A 22,292-nucleotide genomic window follows, 5' to 3' on the forward strand; every position below is an offset into this window, starting at 1 on the left:
TCCCAGAGTAATCAGCCTGAAATGAAGCTATTCTTTCCAAGCAGCTTCTCTCTCCCTGCCTTCCTTTCTGCTGTAAGAATGGAATCTCTGTGGCTGCTCCAGGCAGAGAGCAAGGAGAAGCACCCAGCTTGTTTCTGAAAGCGGAATTTTCCATGGCACCATTAGAAATAGGCACATCCCACAATTTCTGGACCCTTGGAGGTTATGTTACATCAGCAGTCCTGCCTCTATCCTGCAGCCCTCCTTGCCATGGAAAGGTAGATGAAATCAACAATCCACAGAAATAAGAATTCCCCCCCGGATGAATCCATCCCCACCCCACCCCAAAGATCTTGTACAAAGGTCACAAAATGCTAATGTTTCTGCTAATGCACACTACTGCTGTTGTATGTGGAAAGGAGTTTCACAGTGGGTTGCAAAGGAGCCACCTGGCATGACTGGCTGCTCTGTTCTGGCACAAGGTCTGTGCTGCTGCTGCTGCTGCTAGCATGGAAAAGGCACAGTCTCTCTGGGGGTAAAGGTAAAGGGACCCCTGACCATTAGGTCCAGTCATGTCCGACTCTGGGGTTGTGGTGTTCATCTCACTCTATAGGCCGAGGGAGCCGGCGTACAGCTTCCGGGTCATGTGGCCAGCATGACAAAGCCGCTTCTGGCGAACCAGAGCAGCGCTTGGAAACGCCGTTTACCTTCCCGCCACAGCGGTACCTATTTATCTACTTGCACTTTGACGTGCTTTTGAACTGCTAGTTGCAGAGTTAAACGTTCCTTATTTAAACCTGCACAGCAGCAAACGGCTGTTGACTCATTTGAGTCTTTTGTCCTTTTCTTGATTGTCAATCCCTTTATCCCCCTCAAAATAAAGATACACATGAATCTGATTAATAACCAAAGTAAAGTAATTTACTGACAGATTCATTCATGTACATATTTAGGTTACAAAACTGGAGATAAAAACTATACAAACTATATTCGTGAGTCTCTTAACACTTCTTTAAGCAGCAGCAGCTGAACCGAACAACAGAATAAAACTAACTGACACAAAGTGGCAGTTGGTCCTCCCTTAGAATGTTGGGCTTGACTGACATCATCCCACAAACCCCTTCTCAGGCAATACAACATTAATAAATTAAACAACTTTACTCTATTACACAAAGTCCCAGTTTTCCTCGTAAACTCTGGAAACTTTCCTTTGTCAGGGGTTTTGTTAGGATATCTGCCATCATCTCTTTGGTGCTGCAATAACATAGATCCACAAGACCACTTTGAATCATGTCACATATAGGACTCTTTCCACTGTGGTATGTAAAATTTGATTTTCTATATTAAATTTCAAATTCACAGAACCGGCTCCTTTTGCTTTAACAATATTTCTATCTGCGATTTCAATTTCTGATTCTACTGTTTCATTAATCTCATTAAAATATTCTTTTCTAAAAGAATAATGCAAATTTGCTCCACTGTCTAGGATCCACTTATTACTATTATTTTTACAATTCCTGACAGTTAAATTCTTGTAGTAGCCAGTTGCATTCAGGTTTCCCTTTCATTTTCGCATTTTGGCTGAAAATGGAATGGTTTGTTTGTTTTGAGTAATCTACAGTTCTTAGCAATATGGTCTTGCTTCTTGCAATTAAAGCAAACTACACTTTTCTGTGTGTCTTTGGGCCTTGCAAACTGTCTAGATGCATAATTGCTGTCTTTACTCTTAATATTTCTTTCCTGTCTTAAATAAGCAGTCAGATCTCTTAAAGTTAGACCTTCGTTGTGGTCCATTATACTCACAAATGCATCAAATCTTTGTCCTAGAGATGATAACAGAAATGATGTCTTCATTTCCTCATCAAATGGTTTTGAGGTAAGCTGAATCTTTTGAATAATTTCTGTAAACTGGCTCATATGCTTTGTGAATTTATCTTTAGAATTCACTCTCAGTCTGGTTAACTCACGTATTAACACCCTGTAGGAGCTCTTATTGTGTCTCCAAACATGCGCTGAATATCAGTTAATATTTGAGATGCAGTTTCTTCAGAATTTATCATTGAGAGGTGTTTATCGTGAAGTCCATTCAAAATGATGAATCTAGCTTTACTATTCTTTTCTTCCCAAACTCTTATCTTGGGTAAATCACCCTCATTGGTGCTTGTGGGTTGGGTTTTTTTTTTTAATAGCATTGAGTACGCCTTTCACATCTAGAAGTGCTTTTAAGCATTGCTTCCAGTGCCAAAATTATTTTCATTTAGACCAGGTAAGCTTCGTCCTAGACTACTTTCAAATCTCCACTAGCCTTTTTTTATAATCTCCACTGCCTTAGGTTACTGTCACCTCTGAGGGAAGGGAGGGGTTACTTAATCCCCACTAGACAACCGGAAACTAAAAAAAATTAGACAATTATGGGCCAACCATAACCCAATGTAGGAACGTTTATATATAACATAGCAGGGTTAAACGTTTCCTTATTTAAATTTACACAGCAGCAAGCGGATTGCTGACTCTTTTGAGTCCTTTTTAATAATTATGTCTTCTACCTTCCTGCCTTCTTGGTTGTTTATCCCTTTTGTCCCTCTTAAAAGAAACATAGACATGAATCTGAATGATAACAAAATAAACTAGTTTACTGTCAGTTTCATTGAGTACATACTTAGGTTACAAAAGATATAAGCTATATATTAGATATTAGTGAGTCCTAAAAAGACTCCATCAGAGCATTTATTACTTAACACTTCTATCAGCTGCAGCCCAACCGACCAATGGACCAAACTGACTGTCACATAGAGGCAGTTAGTCCTCTCTTAGAATATTGGATTTGACTGACATATCCCACATCTTCATCCCTCTGGCTCTGGAGCAGAATCCGCCCCTTCACCTGTAAGTTTCTAGAGTTCCTTCAGATATTCTGTCCCTGCTCTCTTGCTCCTAATTTTTAGTTGGATGGCACAAGAACCTTTGTTTATTGGGATGCAGCTTAGAAGTGCATTTCAACTTCCAGGGAGTGATGTGAAATTCTCAGATGATGGGGCAACATGTTCATCTCCTATTCATGGTGTGGGGCTTTTTCCACACAGTACTGCATGCTTTGGCATCTTTCAGAGTGATCTCATGAACTGGCAGTCATTCCTTCTTCCTGCTGACGACTATTCTATTTACGGCAGTTATTTAAAATAAAACTGTGCTTTTGTTCTAGAAAAAAAGGTGCCGGAACTCACTATGAAGTTGTTATAGTTAGTGCCACACTTTTAACCAGTGCTTTTCTTTCTAGAAAAGATAGGTGCTGAATACCCTTTAGTACCCCCAGGAAAAAAAAACAAATCACTGCTTACACATTGCCTTTGGGAGCTGACAGCAATATGTGGAGGATGGACTAACAGTTAATGTTAATACATACAAATGAGCAATCCCCTCCTGCCTTGTCTTTCAGAAGAAGAAGAAGAGTTTGGATTTGATATCCTGCTTTATCACTACCCTAAGGAGTCTCAAAGCGGCTAACATTCTCCTTTCCCTTCCTCCCCCACAACAAACGCTCTGTGAGGTGAGTGAGGCTGAGGGACTTCAAAGAAGTGTGACTGACCCAAGGTCACCCAGCAGCTGCATGTGGAGGAGCAGGGATGCGAACCCGGTTCCCCAGATTATGAGTCCACCGCTCTTAATCACTACACCACACTGGCTCTTCATGCCAGAAGAGGCATGAAGAGAAGTTAGAGCTTCATGCAGGCACAGTCTCAGATTGCATGGGGAAACCCGGGCAAGGAGGGCACTTAGGCAGCTCTGGGAAGGGGGGACCTTCAGTCTCTGCAGCTGATTCATAGGGGCAAGACCTACCAGAGAAAAGTTACTGTGCTCATTAGGCCTGACGCTCCTGTGCAGATCCTGTTTTTCCTAATAAAGAACTAACCCTTACTTGTTTGGTGTGATATTCTGGTGGCTCACTCCGTTTATGAACCTACTTCTCAGGGTTGTTGTGAAGATGAGAGGAGGGCCAGGAGAAGGAGAAGAAGAAGAGGAGTTTGGATTTGATATCCCGCTTTATCACTACCCGAAGGAGTTTCAAAGCAGCTAACATTCTCCTTTCCCTCCCCCCCCCCACAACAAACACTCTGTGAGATGAGTGAGGCTGAGAGACTTCTTTTTCAATAATTTATTGGTTTTTAACAAGTACATCATACAATAACAAACACTACATACATCAAATAAATAAATAAATAAAAACTACAACATTAAACACTAAAAAGAAAAAGAAAAACACCTATTTACTTCATATTTATCCTTATTTCTGAATCATTGTAGGTTGACTTCCTCCCTCCCTCTCCTTCTGCGTTCCTTGTAAATCATCTTTAGCAATTTCTTTACCTTTTTCTATTCTCATGTTTCTAAACTAATCTTCTCTTATCTATTAACCTTAACATTACTTCTTCTATACTATGTCTTATCTAACTTCCATATCTGCTGCCTATCTGATCTTCCTGCTTATTTTAAATAATAATCTTAACATGATTCTTTAAATATACTTTAAATTTGTTCCAATCTTTCTTTACCGCATCTTCCCTCTGGTCTCGGAGTTTCCTGGTCTGTTCAGCGAGCTCCATATAATCCATCATTTTCATCTGCCATTCTTCTATCGTTGGTATTTCTTCTGTCTTCTAATTTTTTGCTAATAAGATTCTTGCTGCTGTTGTGGCATACATAAAGACTGTTCTATCTTGTCTTGGGATTTCGTGGTTTAAAATACCCAGTAAAAAGGCTTCTTCTTTTTTTACTAAATGTGTTTTTCAACGCCTTTTTCAATTCATTATATATCTTCTCCCAGAAGTCTTTTACTTTAGGGCACGTCCACCACATATGAAAAAATGTCCCTTCTACTTGCTTACACTTCCAACATTTGTTACATTGTCCATGATACATTTTTGCCAACTTAACCAGTGTTAAATACCACCTATACATCATTTTCATGACATTTTCTCTCAAACTATTACATGCAGTAAATTTTATACCTGTTTTCCATAGTTTCTCCCAATCCTCTAATGTGATGTTGTGCCCAACATCCGTTTGCCCAGTCAATCATTACAGTTTTTACCATTTCATCTTTAGTATGCCACTCTAGCAATAGATTATACATTCTGGAAAGATTTTTAGTCCTTGGTTCTATCAGTTCCGTTTCCAGCTTGGATATCTCTGACTGAAAGCCATACTTTTTATCCAACTTGAACAGTTCATTAATCTGATAATATTGTAGCCAGTCCGATACTTTCCCTTTCAACTGATCGAATGGTTTCAATTTATATTGTCCTCCTTCCTGAACTAAAATGTCTATATATTTTGGCCAATTACCTTCCATGTTTGGGGGCTGAGAGACTTCAAAGAAGTGTGACTAGCCCAAGGTCACCCAGCAGCTGCATGTGGAGAAGTGGAGATGTGAACCTGGTTCACCAGATTACGAGTCTACTGCTCTTAATCACTACACCACACTGGCTGGCTGTAGGTCAGACCCTGTAGGTCCCCTTGGCCTCCTTGGAGGAGAAGATTGATTGGTTGGCATCCATCTCTCTCAGGAGGCAACGGAGGAGGTAGAAGTGTAATGAATAATTTTTATTTTTAAATAATTTTTATTCTTATTTTTTATTTTATAATTATATTTTTATTATTATAGTCAATAAAATATAAATAAATAAAACAATTTGAAATACTTTTACAATAATCATACATTTAATTGTTGTTGTTGTTTAGTCATTTAGTTGTGTCCGCCTCTTCGTGACCCCATGGACCAGAGCACACCAGGCACTCCTGTCTTAATAATAATAATAATAATAATAATAATAATATTTATTATTTGTACCCCGCTCATCTGGCTGGATTTCTCCAGCCACTCTGGGCGGCTTTCAACAAAAATCAGATATAAAAATATCACACATTAAAAACTTCCCTGAAAAGGGCTGCCTTCAGGTATTTTCTGAATGTCAGGTAGTTGTTTATCTCCTTGACCTGTGATGGGAGGGCGTTCCACAGGGCGGGCGCCACTACCGAGAAGGCCCTCTGCCTGGTTCCCTGTAGTTTTGCTTCTCGCAGTGAGGGAACTGCCAGAAGGCCCTCGGCACTGGATCTCAGTGTCCGGGCTGAACGATGGGGGAGGAGACACTCCTTCAGGTATACAGGACCGAGGCCGTCTTCCACTGCCTCCCACAGTTTGGTCAGACCCATGTTGGTAGCTTCGAGAACACTGTCCAACCATTTCATCATCTGTCATTCCCTTCTCCTTGTGCCCTCAATCTTTCCCAACATCAGGGTCTTTTCCAGGGTATTAAGTAGTGAGTGGACAAAGCAGACGATACAGTGATTCTCCAAGCAGCTCTCTTGATTCTCAGGCTGGAACACAACTCAACCGAAGGGCAGAGCCAGCCTGATTATATAGTACTCAGTAACATGCAACAGTAACAACTCTCTCTAGCTACCCAATCTGTGAAGGCACTCTCAATCCTTCATTTGCATGTGGACCTGAGTGAGAACTGCAGTCACGGTGGGCAGAGTGAAACTATATACACAACACCCCTAGTGGCCTAGGGTGGGAACTTCAATACATAACACAGGGAGTCTTCTCTTCTCATGAGGTGGCCAAATTATTGGAGCCTCAGCTTCAGGATCTGTCCTTCCAGTGAGCACTCGGGGCTGATTTCCTTGAGAATGGATAGGTTTGATCTTCTTGCAGTCCGTGGGACTCTCAAGAGTCTCCTCCAGCACCATAATTCAAAAGCATCAATTCTTTGGCGATCAGCCTTCTTTATGGTCCAGCTCTCACTTCCATACATCACTAGACTACTAAAATAAATAAATAAATAAATAAATAAATAAATAAATAAATAAATAAATAAATAAATAAAGTATATGTAATAAATAGCGATTAGTAACCTTTAATTAACTAATAACAATTAATAAAAGCATAATACATATAGGCCTTATTTATTCATTTATTTAATATGTAACGTAACTAACTCCGACTCCCATTCCTGCTGCGTTCGCGGCGTCGAGTGGAGTGGAACCCGGAAGTGTCTCTGCGGCTACCCCGCCAACTCTTCGCTTCCCGCTTCGTAGCTCTACAGCTTCCCTCCCCTTTTCCCTCTCCCCCCCCCCCGCCCCTCTCTCGCGAGACTTCACGCGCGAGGCCCGGTCCGGTTGCTGCCGCCGCCGCCACTTCTGCTCCGGTTTCCCTTGCGGCTCCGTCCGCCGCTCCGCGTCCGCATGGCGTCCGACTCCGACACCGAGGAGCTCTTCTACGACGCGCCCGAGGATGTCGCCCAGCACGGAGGGAGCCCCTCGGCGTGAGTCGGCAAGGGAGGGAGGGAGGCGCCGCCTCGGGAGTACGCACGATCCGGATCGACTCCGGATCAGAGCCTCGATTCAGATTAAGCGCGCTGAAGAAGCTGCCCGCCCCAGCAGTGACCCCCCCAGCTCCTTTTTGCCCCTGCTTAATGGGGCTGCGTGGCGGGCAGGTAGCGGAGCCGGAAGGCGCACCTTTAATTCGGATTACGGCGAAGCGCTGCCTCTTCACCCCGGCAGCTCTCCCATTCTACTGTTGCTACCTTTCCCGACCACCTCCCCTTTCCTCCCCCTTGCAGCAGGGAAAGGGTGCGGTGGTACTGCGCCCCCCGAAGTAAGATTAATCCGAATCGAAGCCTTAATTCGGATTGTACCGAGCTGCTGCCCGTGGCCAGCTTGCTCTCCTCGCATCTCTCCCCATCCCCTTCTTTACAGTCTGGCTCTGAAAGGGAGACAGAGGCTTGAACCCGACAAGCCTAATTCGGATTTAAACTTCAGTGCAGATTGCACTAAACTGCTATCATTGAGCAGCCATCTCTCCTCCCTCTTGCCCCCACCCCCATTAGGTATTTGCGGCGTTGCTCTCCCTTTTCCTTTTGCATCCTTCCAGCACGTTCCTGCCACCTCTCCTCTCCCCTGGTTCTCCTGTTCGTTGTTTGCACCTGTCCCTGCAGCTGCAACCCACCAGCGACCTAAAACCCAAATTTAAATAGAACTGAACTGCAGAGTTGATTTAGGCAGGTAAAAACTTCAGACCAATAACCCCCCCTCCCACAAAGCTCTTCCTCCTGGCTCTCCTCCTTTTTATTTGTTTACTGCATTTATATCCCACCTTTTCCTCCAGGAGCTTGATGGTTGTCCTCCTTCTCATTTGATCCCCACAACAGCCCTGCTAGGTAGGTTAGGCGGAGAGGCAGGGACTGCAACAAGGTCACCCAGTGAGCTTCATGGCCCAATGCAGGGTTTAAACACTGGTCTACCACCACTGTCTCTTGGCTTCTTCAAACCTCTTCTTTACCTGTCCCCCAATTCATTGTCCTGCCTCCCTGTCCTTGCTCAGCACAACCTCATGTCACCCCCTTTTGCCACTGTGAGAGCAGGATGATAGGCCAGGTGGATCCATATTCTCTTAGCATCATATTCTGTCCCAGGCACCCTGGGTCCATGGCAACCCCATCTCCCTACCTTCTGTGTTGCTTTTTCCTGATTCATGTCTTTGTGGACATGACAGTATAGCTCATGAGCCAGAGCTGGTGCTCCTTTTTCTGCTTTGCCCTTTTTATGAAGCTGCCTTCCTCTTTTTTCAAGCTTCCCTCTGTGTGTGTGGTGTTCTGCTGCCCCCTTTGCTGATTTGAGTTCCCAGTTTTCCTATCAAGGGGGATGGCTGTGAGCTGGTCCAAGCAAGAAGGTTGCTATCCTTGCTGCATGCTGCCTTTCTGGCACCCAGCTGTCAGGAAAAACAAAACACACAAATCCGCTATCATTCTTCCTCTTCCCTTTTCTTAGCAACAAGCCAATTGTAAGAGTAGCGTTGGATAAAAAAAAAACCCTGTTCCTGAAAGGGGGTGTGATACTTTGGTAGGCAACATGTTAGATAGAGCTGGGTGCTCAGCAGTCTGACAGGTGGATTGTTTTGTGGGTCTGGAGGTGCTGCTGTTTGCCTGCATCTTTTCTGCCTGCAGATGGTGTGGGTTGGGGTGGGTGACTTTGGTCTCTAGTTGCAGGATGGGTGTTGAGACAAATGCAGTTCATGCACACCAGGACTGTCATGTTGGCAAAGTTTGAAATATTCCAGACAGTGTAAACACCATACTTAACTTGGGACTGCTGTTGTCACTGTCATGCTCTCCCTTCTGGTTCCTTGAATTTCTGAGGAGGGAGTGTTCACTTCCATGAATCAGATCTCCCTTCTGGGGAAAACCCTGAAGTCAGCAGATTTGTTTGCCAATGAAGGAGTTGTTCTTTAGAAAATAAAAACACAACAACGAATTGCATTTTTCAGTGCAGAACACACCCCTTCCTGTATTCTTTACAAGCCTACTTTTCCTGCAACAGTTACCGTACTCTGGCTATGAGCTCTCTTCCTCTACCCCTCCTTCACCCCAGGCTAGAAACAGCCACCGAGATTCAGCTTTGTGAGTTGTAGGTGCCTTGCAACAGGTTGTCTCCTCTGTCCTGCAGAGGTGCAGTTCTGTGGCTCACATCCAGTCACCTGCCTCTGTTTCTTAGGAAAGCGAGTTTGGGGAAAGGAGATTAAGAAAAGTGTTTTTTGTCTGTTTGTACTAACTGAGAGCTGATGGATAAGCCTTGCTCCAACAGGATAGCCTCTGGATGTTTTGGAATATAGGTCTATCTTCAGCTCTTCCCATCTGGAGTTCAAAACATCTAGAGGGCTCCAGGTTGCTGAAGGCTCTGCTTAGGTCTTGGAAGCATCAATGAAGGAAGGTGGACTTAGAATTTCAGTTGCTGTTTAAGATTAAAGGAGGGAGCAAACTTCAAAGTGGGCAGTTTCTTGGCGGGTTCAAGGACTTGAAAGTGACCAGTTCCCTACCCCCAATAACATCAGCCTGTTTTGCTGCAGCGTGTGAGTGTGTGTCTGTAAAACAAATGCATAGATTAACTGTCTGTTTTCTGATAAAACAGTTGGATGCTTTCATGCTCTGGTGGAGATTATAATTCTGGGTTTTGAGGAGCAGCCCCCCAGTAACATAGCAGCTATTCTGTGGCTGCTTGTAGTATTCCATCTTTTTGTTTTTCACCAGCTGCAGACCTTAACCTTTCTTCACGTTATATTTCTGCCTCACTTTTCAGCCAAGACTGGTGCCCAGAGCTGCTGACAATTTAAACGTGTGCGGAACACAAAGTATAAGTGAAGATGTTTACAGAAGCCTCTTCTGTTCCTGGTACCTGATGTTATGGTACAATTCTCAGACCCTTCTCTCTTGATCAGCTTTCCCTGGCCCATATGTTTTGTACTACAGATCCTATCAGCTGTGTTGGCTGGGGCTGATGGGAGTTTCCAAAAATTCTGGAAGGCACCAGACTGGGAAGTCTGATCTAGAGGAGCGTAAGTTGCTGCAGGAGCTGGTTGATGAAAAACATACCAGCCATAGAATCAGCCTTTCCATGGACCTGTGGACCTGACGTGTGCTGAGTCAGGCTATTAATACATCTAGCTCAATATTGTGTTTGATAACTGGATGTAGTTTTCTAGAGAGGGTGGGAAATGAACACTGCTGCTGTACCACTGATTTGAGGCCTCTTCCTCATGGGCGAGTTCCAAGCTATTCCCTCCAGAGGCAGAAGGAGCTGTTGATGGACTTTAGTGATTGGTTGGTGACCAGTATGCCAGCCCAGATGAGTAGATCTTGTGAGTGATCCATAGAGTCTTCTAGTGGTTGGTGGCATTCTACAAGTTCCTGTCTATTCCCTCCGTAGCTCCAGGAGGTGGAGAATGGCTCAAGGCGAAAGTCCCAGTCCACAGAAACAGTCTTCTTTCTGGTTGTCTTTGTTTGGAGTAGACTGTGCTTGTAAAAAGCCATGGACTGGGTGATCATGTAAAAAGATTTTGGGTTTGTCTGGTGTATGTTTCTAAGCAGAAGAAAGTTGGGTATTCTGCTTTCAGGTTGTCCGTGTGGCACAAATAATCTAAAATAGGTACACATAGACAAATATTCAAATAACAGGGTTTTTCTGGGTTAAAGGTGATTTATGGACCTGTATGTTATATATAACAGACCTGTTTGGAGTGCTGGAGTAGCCACGCAGAAATAGTCCATTTTGTGACAAGAGAAAGGCTGCAGGCTTAATTACCCTCCTTCATCAGTTAATATTTTTTAAGTCAGCCAGTTGCCTAGAAAAAGAGAGAGGATGGAGGGGCTGTTTCACTCTTAAATTTCACATTTCATGCTGTGTGTTTAACAAAGTGCATTAAGGTTTGTTTGTATTGCTGATTAAAAACTGCTGTCGCTGCAGTCTTTTTGGAAGGCTCAGGTCTCCAACTCTTTATTTCAGATTAAAAAAAACAAAAACAAAAAACACTGGCAAGCTGTTAATAAGTTTGGAGCAGGGGGGGAGAAGCTGCTTCAGGTCTCTTCCTCCCTTTTCATGTTGATTATGAATAATGATTAATTTACCATTCTTGTTCTTGATTGCATGACATCAAACAGATGACAAAATAGTTACTGTGGATCCTGAATGGCATTTTGAGAAGGCCTTGAGGTTTTGCATTGTGCATGAAATTTGCTGCTTTTAAGAAAGGAGGGGGCTCCCTCACTATCTGCTCCCCTTAATAATATGTGACGGGGGCAGAGGGAGCGGTGGAGGAAGGTGGAAAGGTAGAGCCCACTGGGCTTAATGGCATAAGAGGTGCGAGAGGTTCATTTCCCTACTGAGTGTGGCCTGGGGTCTGTTTCAGCATTAGCTTTCTTGGATTAATGGTTCCGTTTATTTGCAGGTTACTTTTCTATTGTGAACGATATTCAAGGTGGCTAACAAATGAAGCAGTAGTTTGGAAATATGTTGGCCTACAAACAGAGTGGCAGTAGTAGGAGCACCTGCTCTGCTGCAGGTTCCGCAAAGCCCCCAAGTTTCAATGCTTTTCTTCTCCAGTCAAAAACATCTTGGTGGCTGGGATGGGCCCCTGTGGAAGAGCTGCTGCTAGTCAGAGTATACTAGGCTAGAGAGACCTATGGTTTAAATCAGCAGAACAGAACAAAGTACTCATGGCAAACCTGCCAAAAGGTCCAGGATATATATTTCTAGCCAGCAGCCTATGGGCTGATGCAGCATTGAGGGCCGTGAACCAGGAAGTCTCTGCTGCAGAGGAAAGGTTGCAGCATTTAAACAGTTTTTAGTTTAGAGAGAAGGTGAGTAGGAGGTGACATGATAGAAGCTTACAGAATTATGCATGGCATAGAGAGAATGGATAAAGATTTTTTTTCTCCCTCTCCCATAGCACTGGAACTCATGGACATCCAGTGAAGCAGAAAGTTGGAAGATTCAGGACAGATTTTTTTTTTATGACTTATTCATGCAGCGCATACTTCAACCATGGAACTCACTCTCACAGAAGGCAGTGATGGCCACTGACCTGGATGGCTTTAAAAGATTCGACAAATTCATGGAGTGTAAGGCTGGATCAGTGAGTGCTCTGCCTCCACTGTTGGAAGCAGCAATGCTTCTGAATACCAGCTGCTGGAAACCACTGGAAGGGAGACTTGCCGTCATGGTCAGCCGGCTCTTCAGACCTCAATACCAGTGCACCACTAAGTGTGGGGTCTTCAGCAAAGCAAGCTGTCCAGTTTGGGGGACTTGCGTTTTGTCTCTCTCTTTTCCCAACCTTCCAAGGATGATTCCCCCTTCCCTTAATTCTTTTAGTTCAAAAAAGCACTCTGCAAAGAACCAGCTATTTAAGCAACTCCTATTCCACCCCTTGTTGAGGTTTGCTGTGCACTACAAATGTCAGAGGCAGTTTTAATTTGGCTATTATGTGTAACATTCCAGACATCAAACGTGGCTTCTGATCAAAAGTTTGCTGTCTGGCTTTGTATCTAAGTCTGGAGAGTGCCCCTGTGTTTGTTTGTGTGTGTACAGTGGTACCTCTGGTTACGTACTTAATTCATTCTGGAGGTCTGTTCTTAACCTGAAACTGTTCTTAACCTGAAGCACCACTTTAGCTAATGGGGCCTCCCGCTGCCGCTGCGTCGCCAGAACACAATTTCTGTTCTTATCCTGAAGCAAAGTTCTTAACCTGAAGCATTTTTTCTGGATTAGCAGAGTCTGTAACCTGAAGTGTCTGTAACCCGAGGCACCACTGTATGTGGTGTGTCAGCCTCAGTTGCTGAAAGGTGGTCACTGTCTCTAACAAGGCCCCGGGGCTGCCATGTACTGGCTAGAGAGGCACTGTCTGATTAAATTATTAAGTATTTTATAATGTTGCTCACCCTAACAATAATCTCTAAGCAGTTTACCTATGCAGTATTGCAAAACCTTTATTTGTCAATTTACCTTGAAATTAAGATTGGGGGCGTGCGCGTTGCACTGTAATAACATGCCAGTATACGGTAATACTGTGTTCCATTCCACCCATTTTTTTCAAAGTACTCTTTTTAAATGTTCTCAACTTGTGCTCCAGATAAAATTAGATTAAGTAAAGTGGAAAGTGGTCAGAGAGTAAGGTAGCTGCGGATGATAATCCTTTGCAATTCACTTGTGCAATAAAAGATACTGTTCTTTGGATGAGCTGAGTGCTTTCTTCTGAGCATTTTGGGGGGTGGGGGTGCAAAATCTGTCTGCCAGACAAATCAGTTGTTTGAACATTTACCCATGTGCTGTGCTGCTAAGAACACTATTTAGTGTTTGCTGGGCTGTTGCATGTGGTCATTGCTTAAAGCATGATTTATAAAATTTAAAAATAAGTTAAAGATGGGTGCAAGGAGCCCTACTTATATGTAGAATTTTCAGGCCTTTGTGGCAAGGGAGAGGGGTGTTTCCACATCCTCCCTGTGTTCTATCTTTCCCTCCGTGCAAGCATTCTCTCTGCTTCTGCTTGCCAGGTTGCTGCAGAGCTGTTCCTTCCTGAATCCTGTCTGACAACCTTGCTGGCTTGCAAACAACTGGTGGGATCTTTGGCTTTCAAGAGGTTGCTGAACTACAGCTCCCATCAGCCAGTGGCAGGGGCGGTGGGAGTTGTAGTTCTGCAACAACTGGAGGGTCAAAGCTTTCCCACACTTGGGCCATAAGCCTGAGAAGAGGCCAGTCACCCCCCGCCCCCAGCTTAGGCCATCTCTCTCTCTCTCTCTCTCTCTCTCTCTCTCTCTCTCTCTCTCCCCCTCTCCCTCTTTTTGCTTTCTCTTTCTCTCTTAGCTGAGGCAGCCTGGGGAAGTGTTTGTACAAGGGGGACTGTAAGGGTGGCCTTTGGATTGCTTGTTGGCCCAGATTGGGGTGCTTTCCTTAGACTTCTTAGCTTTTGCTCAGTTTATGCAAACAGGAAATGTAGCTCCTGGTGGTGCCTTCCCATTTTGAACTCAAAACATTTGCTGATCTCCGTGGAATCAGTGATGCTGGTTGCAAACCATACCTTTGACAATGGAAGATGGAGAAGGAAGAATGGCAGTGAGTGAGGTCTGCTCTAGAATGTAGCAACAGGTGGTCTGCACTACTTCACCCTGCGGGTGGAGAGGCATAGTTTTTGAATGCTCACCCACTGTATGCATGGCGGTGGGGCGGGGAGAGAACACATCAGGGAAAGAGAGGTTCTAGCTCACCCCGTTTCCTGATGTGCTAGTTTTCTACTTGCCGAGAGTGTTTTACATAAGAGAGAATTCAAAAATGTGATTATGTGTACCTGCAGAGGCAGACTCCTTCCTTCCTTCCTCCCTCCCTCCCTCCCTCCCTCCCTCCCTCCCTTCCTCTTTCTTTGGTGTAGCCAATGTGATTCCCTCCAGGTGTTCCTGTCATCCTTGAGCACTGGCCATGCTAGCTGGGACTGGTGGGAACACAGGAGGCTTCCTTCTGCTGAGCCAGACCATTGGGGCATCTAGCTCAGAATCATTGACTCTCAGCGGCTCTCCAGGGTTTCAGACAGGGCAACTCTCCCTACCCTACTTGGAGATGCTGGGGATTGAACCCACAACCTTCTGCATGCCAAGCAGGTGCTCGTGCCACTGAGCTGTGGCTCTTCCTCTGAACTCCCTATGGGAATTGGAGCCCAACATCTGGAGGGCAATACCTCTTCAGCCAATTACCACCATTTAAAATATTATAATAAATGGATGAATATTATAATAAATGGTGCATAATATTCTCAGGCCAGCTTCAGGAGGTGGTGGCAGGAGTTCCCTGGGCTGCTCAGCTTCTGTTTTCTTCACTCCGCCAGTTATGACAGCCCCTATCCAAAGCCAGTTTTCAGTTTCAGTTCTGTGCTGATAGTTGTTTTACTTCTACCTTCTCAATTAACTTAGAATCATAGAATTGCAGAGTTGGTAGGCAATGCAGGAATCTCAGCTAGATCAGACATGACAAATGGCCATCCAGCCTCTGCTTCGAGGCTAGGAGAGTCCACCAAGAGTTCACCACCTTTCCATTGTCGAACAGCTCTTACTGACAGAAAGGTCTTCCTGATGTTCAGTCAGAATCTCCTTCCTTTTAACTTGGTTCGAGTCCAACCCTCCGGAACAGGAGAAAACAAGCTTGCTCCATCCTCCATGTGACAGCCCTTGAGATATTTGAAAATGGCTTCAACTTGATTCCCTCCAGATGTTGTTGGACTCCAGCTGCCATCTGCCCCAGGCAGCATGGTTAAGTGGTCAAGGATGATGGGAGAGGATGCAGTCCAGCAAGATCTGCATGACACCATTAGCTTTTTAAAAGATTCTCATTTTTCACATCCACCTTGCTGTTCAGAACTGGAATCTCTGCTAATTTTAGTTGCAGTATTGGAGTGCAGTAAACAAAATTACTGCCTCAAAGCTCTTTAGGACACCTCCCCTCCATTCTTCTTCCCTTCAACTGATGGCTTTGTGGCGCTGCAGAGTAGAACCCTCTTATTACAGGGTTTTTGTGGTGAGTGAGCAGCTCCTCCAGACCCCAAATGCAGCCGTCTGCTGTTCAGTCAACCTGCCAGTTCCTAGGACTGCTCAGGAACACCTGCCCCATAGCAGTCCCATTGAGGTTGCAGAGTGTGTGTTTTGTTGTCTTAAATCTGTGTTTTAGACAGAGATACATTATGTAAGATTTTTAACACCTTTGACAAAGCACTTTGACAAAGATAATTTCTTTCAAAATGTTAGGGTTGCCCTTAATACAATATCGCTTACCATCGGTGTAGTGGTTAGACTAGAGTGTCTGGCTAGGAGCTGGGAGACCAAAGTTCAAATCCCCACTCTGCCACAAAACTCACTGGGTGGCCTTGGACTAGTCCCTGCCTCTCAGTTACTAGCCTACCTCACAAGCTTGTTGTCAGGATTAAATAAGAAAGCAGGAGAGGCATTTACAGCACCTCCTCCTTGAAGAAAATTGTATGATACGAATTTCTGTTCCTCTCCAAATGTATTGCTTGCCCATCTTAACATGCACACGTGATTCTATTCATGATAGCCAGGTCCCATAAATTTGATAAACTTTTTTTTTAAAATAAATATTTCTGATATCTTTTTGCAAATTAACATCTTTGCTGCTGCAAAATAACTACGCCTCTTTCCTTGTTGTCTCCAAATATGTTAATAGCCTGTCCTTAGATTGCAAATATGTTGGAAAAACCTCTCTTAACTTTCAGTGTATTTCTTAATTGTGCACAAGATCTATAACCAGTACTCTTCCCCCTCCCCCCAGCCTTCTAATGTAAGTCCACCAGCTGGGAATAAAGTCCTAACTGCACTTCCAACATACTTCAGTGATGCTGCTGTAAATAAGGCAGAGAGTCTGCTTCCTGTATTTAGACAGAGAAGCAGCTACATAGAGGTGGATGGGGGGGGGAGGAACGGGACACTTTTAAGATATGGCCCTGATGCGGCCTTCCTCAACCTGGTGCCCTCCAGATGTTTAGAGCCTTCAGCTCTCCATCAGTCTCACTCAGCACAACCCTGGGGAAGACAAGAAAGTGAACCTTTCTTAGGGGATCATTCTGAAGAACAGCCACTCTGCATCATCCACCTTGCCCAGTATCCTATTTCCGTTAGTGCCCATCTCCAAATGCTATAGAGCAGCCTTCACCAACCTGATGCCCTCCAGAGGTTTTGGACTGCAGTGCCCATCATCCCCTGCCAACAGTGGCAGTTGTAGTCTGGAGGGTGCCAGATCAGCGAATGCTAGATCTTCTGCTGCTGGATTCCTGTTGAAAAGGAGCTTGCAGCAGGAGAGATGGGGAGTGGATTCTAAAGGTTCTCTTAGCTGTTTTCCAGTGAGCTTCCTGCCTCGTGTTTTCCAAACATACACAGCATAGGGACATGTCATGCCAGAAGTGACACGTGTGTGCATTTACACACACACACACACAGAGTGAGTTGGTCTTTCAAAACTTAGAACATGAGAACATAACCCTTCTTATCAAACAGGTTCCCCTGCCCACCCCCTTCAGCTAAACCACAGATTCCTAAGGGAAGACATGGTTCCAGAGTTTCAGATGTGAGTCTGGTGGAGGCCACTGTAATCGCAGAAGTGGCCTTTGACAGCCAGGACCAATGACCCTGTGCAAGGTTTGAGTGCCTTGCTGCAGCTTCAGGACTGTGATCTTACCAAGAATTGTGCCAAATTGTGTGTTCCCAGTACTCACCGAGTCCCTCCAGAACTGAAGGGGGGGGGAGGAAAGTATGGCTGGCTGCAGAAAATGAAGGAGCTGCAGGGGATTTGGCATATCTGGCATGGGCAGTGACTGCTGCCCTCAATGTTTGTCTAGGGAAGGGCCTTAGCTCTGTGGTAGAGCAAAGGCTTTGCATGCAGAAGTCCTCACATCTGATCCTTGGCATCGCCTGCAGCTTAAGTAAAGGAAAGGATGATGCTTTAGGCTCTGTCTGAGACGAGAGAGGAGCAAATGAGTCTTCTTTCCCATCCAAGTCACTCCTGCGCATGTTCATTCATCACTCTGTCTTGTCCCACTTCTGTTTCTATTTGAGATTTAAAAAAACAACCCCACACTAAAATGGAGAAATGTATATATGCAGCATACCATGTTGCAAGGCATTCCAAGGGCTGCCTTTGAAGTTTTCCAGTCTCTTGCACCCTCGCCCAAAGGGAATAATTGTTCCAAGCGGCTAGAAACCTCCTGCTACACAGGTGTGGGTTCACAAATGCCACTACTGGTGATGCGAGATGATAACATCACATCCCTTCCTGTGGTACAAGAAGAGGGAAAGATGGGACCAAGGGGGCAGCCATCCTTCCCCTCCCTAATACTGCATTCCTGGAAGGGGCAGCACACAGGCATTTCCCATCACACACACACACACACACCCCAAGGAATTTGTGGCCCAATTTTGAGCATCTGTGTGGTGATTGGTGGCAGCAGCAGTGCTTTAGCTGCTTGGACTAACTGTTACCTTGGGTGCAGAGAGAAAGACTGGAAAACATTGGGCACCTCTTGCTTCACGTCATATTGAAAACATTTTTGCAAACATTCGGAGGAGTGAAAAATCCAGACCATAACTGTTACAACCTGTGCGTTATCCCAGGAGGCATAGGTCAGTTATCTTTATATGATTCCCCAAGAGAGGCCCTGACAGCCTGAATGCAACAGCACTATGGAACTTGGGCCCATGTGTGCTGGCTAAAGTCTACATATTAGCTTTTCACGGTCCATTTCTGAGCAGGGGCTCTGGACACCTGCTTCTCTGACCATGCTCCTGCAGCATGGAACATAGAATCTTTTGGTTTGAGCAGGCCTCTGAGAATAGCTGCCGTGGCTCACCAAAAATAGCATTTTGTTGCTCTTGCCGCCACAGAGGAAAACCTGAGATAATCTCTGTGTTGTAGGAGACAGAGGAGGGCTGGATGGAAGGGCATGAGCACAATGGCCCTGTGCCCTGTGTCCCTGGGGGCCCCTGCCTCCTCCATGCACCTCTCTTCCTCTGTGGGCCTCCTTTTGCTCCCATTTTATTGAGCTACAGAAATCTGTGGTCCTCCAAAGTGTTGCCTTTGTCCAGTAGTCCGGTTTCTAAGCACACTTGCACCCCTCCCTCTTGCCTTTCTTTGCAGGCAAGCCTTGTCAAGAGTTCAAGAACATGTTTCAACCTGGGGGGAAACATTCAAGGAGGGTGTGGAGCTGTGGTGGTGAAGGGTGGACCTGGAGGAGGGCCCCATGGGTGAAACAGAGGGTTTTGAAGGGCCACATTCTACTGGCAAGCCTGAGGTTCCTGCTATCAGGGTGATAGCTTTCCTTGAAGGAGAAACTTAGAAAAATATCACCCCAGAGAATGGGGAGAAACTTGCTAGTTAATTATTAAACTCTGTTTAAAGGTGTTTAAATTCTCTCCCCCCACACCAATCTTATCTAAGCTTGTCTCTGGGTGTGTTTCTCTTCTTCTCCCTGACAGGTCGCCAACCAAAGTCGTGCTGCCGGTACCAAAGGTGCGTCTCTTTGTGTAAATGTTTGTCAGATGTGAGCAGCGTCCCTGATCTTAGCAGAGAACAGCCAGGGTCATCTCACTCTAAAGACATCAGACCTGCGGTGCCTAGGTAGATGGTGGAAAATGGAGATGGGGGACCATTTTTTCCCCTCAAGAGTTTTTCTTCACCCGCAGGACTTTGCTCAAAAGCTTTTGCTCTGGGGAGATTGGATCTTAAAGTGACAAGAGCACAGCAGATTGTTCTGGGTCGCTCTTTGCATTCTCATCCAAGAGCCAGGGAAGCGTGTTTTTCTAAATAGGCAGCACCCCGTGGTGCTTTTCGATTTCCTTGTTAAATGAGCAGGATATAAACAGTGAGTCTATGGGTTTGATTTTTGGGATGGTGACTGGAATCTCATTCTGCACAGTGTGTCCCAGAGGCACAGGTGGCTTTCTGAATGAGGATCTGAATTGGTGGGTGGCACTTGCAACCCACCCACCCTACTCCAGAGACACACCACTGCTGGTTATCAAGGTGTGGACAGCAGGCTAGGGGCAAGTTTTAGCCTTGCTGTCCTGCCCAATTTGGCACATATTTTGGTCCTTCAGCAGCATAGCCAAAGAATACCCAGGATTTAAAAGAGAAAGAGAGAGAAGTTTTTAAAATACAGCTGGGACAGTAGGCTGCAATCCACTGCCAGCTAGTTTCCCAAGAGCCACTTAGCTCCTGCTAGTGACTAGAAATTTTGGACAGAAGGCTGGACCAGGTAGACCCTTGTCTCATCTGTCAAGGAACTTTTTATGTTGTTAAGCAAGAGTGCAGAGCAGACGCATGAGCACTTAACACAGACAGCATCAGCCTTCCCTAGCCACATCCACTCCAGGTGTTCTGAACTACAACTGTCATGAGCCCCCAAACAGCATGGCAAGTGGTCAGGGATAATGGGAGTTGTAGCTCAACAATGTTTGGAGGGCACCAAGGTTGGGGGAAGTTGACCTAAATGCACTTTAGTTTTTAAGAGGTCCCAGGTGTGCTCCCTTGTGTTGCATATTTTAGAATGTGTGGGTGGAGTTCGGGAATTCTGTTTCAGTAAAAAAGAATGCAAGAAAAGCCTGGATCAAGCCCAATGCCCGTCTAGTCCAGTATTCTCTTTTCATAGTTGCTAGCCAGATGCCTCTAGGAAGCCCACAACCAACAGCAGCTCTCCCCTCTTTTGATTCCAAGCTACTGGCATGCAGAGGCATTCTGTCTTCAGCAGTGGAGGTGGAACATAAGCCACTGTCATTAGCAGCCATGGATAGCTTTATTCAATTTGAGAATACATCACATAAAGGTTGGGCTTGGTGCATCCATTATAGTGTGGTTGTAATTAAAATTCTGCACCCCTCACAACTGAAGCAGATGTCAACAAACCAAGCACACACCAAGAGTGTTGAGAGCCCACTGATGAATGGGCCCAGTTCTTACATAATGTTCAACCACGGCTCGGGATCCTGTTGGGCTCTGATCAGCATGTGCTGGCACCACCAAGGGTTCCAGTCCCCAGAGGCCACTTGGATCGATGGGCAGGGTGTTGGGAGATTCAACTTGGAAGGAAAGAATCAGGAGCTAATTCCTAAGTGCTCTCTTGATGTTTTCCTTCCTTCCTTTGTTAACCTTGCCTGTAAAGGAGCATTCCGCCCCCCCCTCCCTTGGCGGCCACTATTCAAGCTGTGCCTGTTATAAACATGGAGCTTAGAAATATGTGCTTGAAAGCTGGAACTTTGCTGTGCTTTGATTCCCAAGCTAGCCAGAAGCCAGAGGCTTAACTAAGGTGCTGCAGCCTCGTTAGCTGGGTTCCTTCTCTCTGTTCCTCATCTCCCTTTCTGCTCCCCAATTGCCCGTGTGGTGACAGAAGGGAGTTGAGTGTTCCGGTTTGAAAAGCCTGAGATTATGTGAAAGCAGAACTCTAAACTTAGCGCATGGAGGCAGCACCACTGCTTCCCACACAGGTAATTAGTATGCTGCCTCCAAGTACAGTGACAGCACAGCTGAATCTCTGGCATTTATTAAGTAGAAGAAGAAAAAGAGTTTGGGTTTGATATCCCGCTTTATCCCTACCCTAAGGAGTCTCAAAGCAGCTAACCTTCTCCTTTCCCTTCCTCCCCCACAACAAACGCTCTGTGAGGTGAGTGGGGCTGAGAGACTTCAAAGAAGTGTGACTGACCCAAGGTCACCCAGCAACTGCATGTGGAGGAGCGGAGACGTGAACCCGGTTCACCAGATTACGAGTCCACCACTCTTAACCACTACACCACACTGGTTCTCACAGTAGGCCAGGAGTTGGTACACATTTGGAGTGGGGGTGGGGGGAGAAGAGAAAAGGAGGGAAGAGAGAAAATCCTAAAGTCTCTGGTTAGATGGGCTAAAAGAGATGTTGTGCAGTTTTCTGGGGAATAAGGACAGTGTTGTCCCAAACTAGCCTTAAGCTGCTGCTGTGCTGGGCCAGCAATGGAAGGTACATCTCAGTGCATACTGGGGTGTTTTATGCTTCCCTCTCAGGTGCCGCTTGTAAAATAAATATCGAAGCATAAAGTACTTCCTGAAATAACTTCCATTGAGGCCAGAGCATTGCAGGAGCGGAAACAAAAATCCAGACCACCTCCCTACCTCTCAAAACATGGATAGTAAAGGATGGGAGCTTGAAATACCATAAAATGGCCGAGTTTAAAGCCGGGTGGGGTGGGGTGGTGGCATTTTTAACTGGCCCTGAAAGGACACTCTATCTCCTAAAGATAGAGGCCATGCCATTGGTCCTCCCTCTGTGAAGAGTGACCGGGTTAATTATGCCCTTCACAGGGTTCTTGCCTTGGGACTGCCTTCAGATTATAAGGCGCCCATTTGCAAAGTGACCTGTGGTCCTCCATTCCACCCTTAACTTGCCTCGGTGTTTGCTTCCTTGGCTATGG

General features: G+C 45.3%; 1 protein-coding gene across 2 annotated transcripts in view; it reads left to right on the top strand.

The window, feature by feature from the left end:
- Positions 1-7,152: 7,152 nt before the first annotated feature.
- WDR44 (WD repeat domain 44) overlaps positions 7,153-22,292 on the top strand; it is a 43,727-nt gene continuing 28,587 nt past the window's right edge. For both annotated transcript variants that reach the window (XM_033137107.1, XM_033137105.1), the window contains exons 1-2: positions 7,153-7,304; positions 19,332-19,365. In XM_033137107.1, the coding sequence (XP_032992998.1) occupies positions 7,225-7,304; positions 19,332-19,365 (114 nt within the window). In that variant the 5' untranslated portion in view covers positions 7,153-7,224. The remainder of the gene's footprint in view (positions 7,305-19,331; positions 19,366-22,292) is intronic.

The sequence above is a fragment of the Lacerta agilis genome, chromosome Z, assembly GCF_009819535.1.
Source record: "Lacerta agilis isolate rLacAgi1 chromosome Z, rLacAgi1.pri, whole genome shotgun sequence".
Taxonomy (NCBI): domain Eukaryota; kingdom Metazoa; phylum Chordata; class Lepidosauria; order Squamata; family Lacertidae; genus Lacerta; species Lacerta agilis.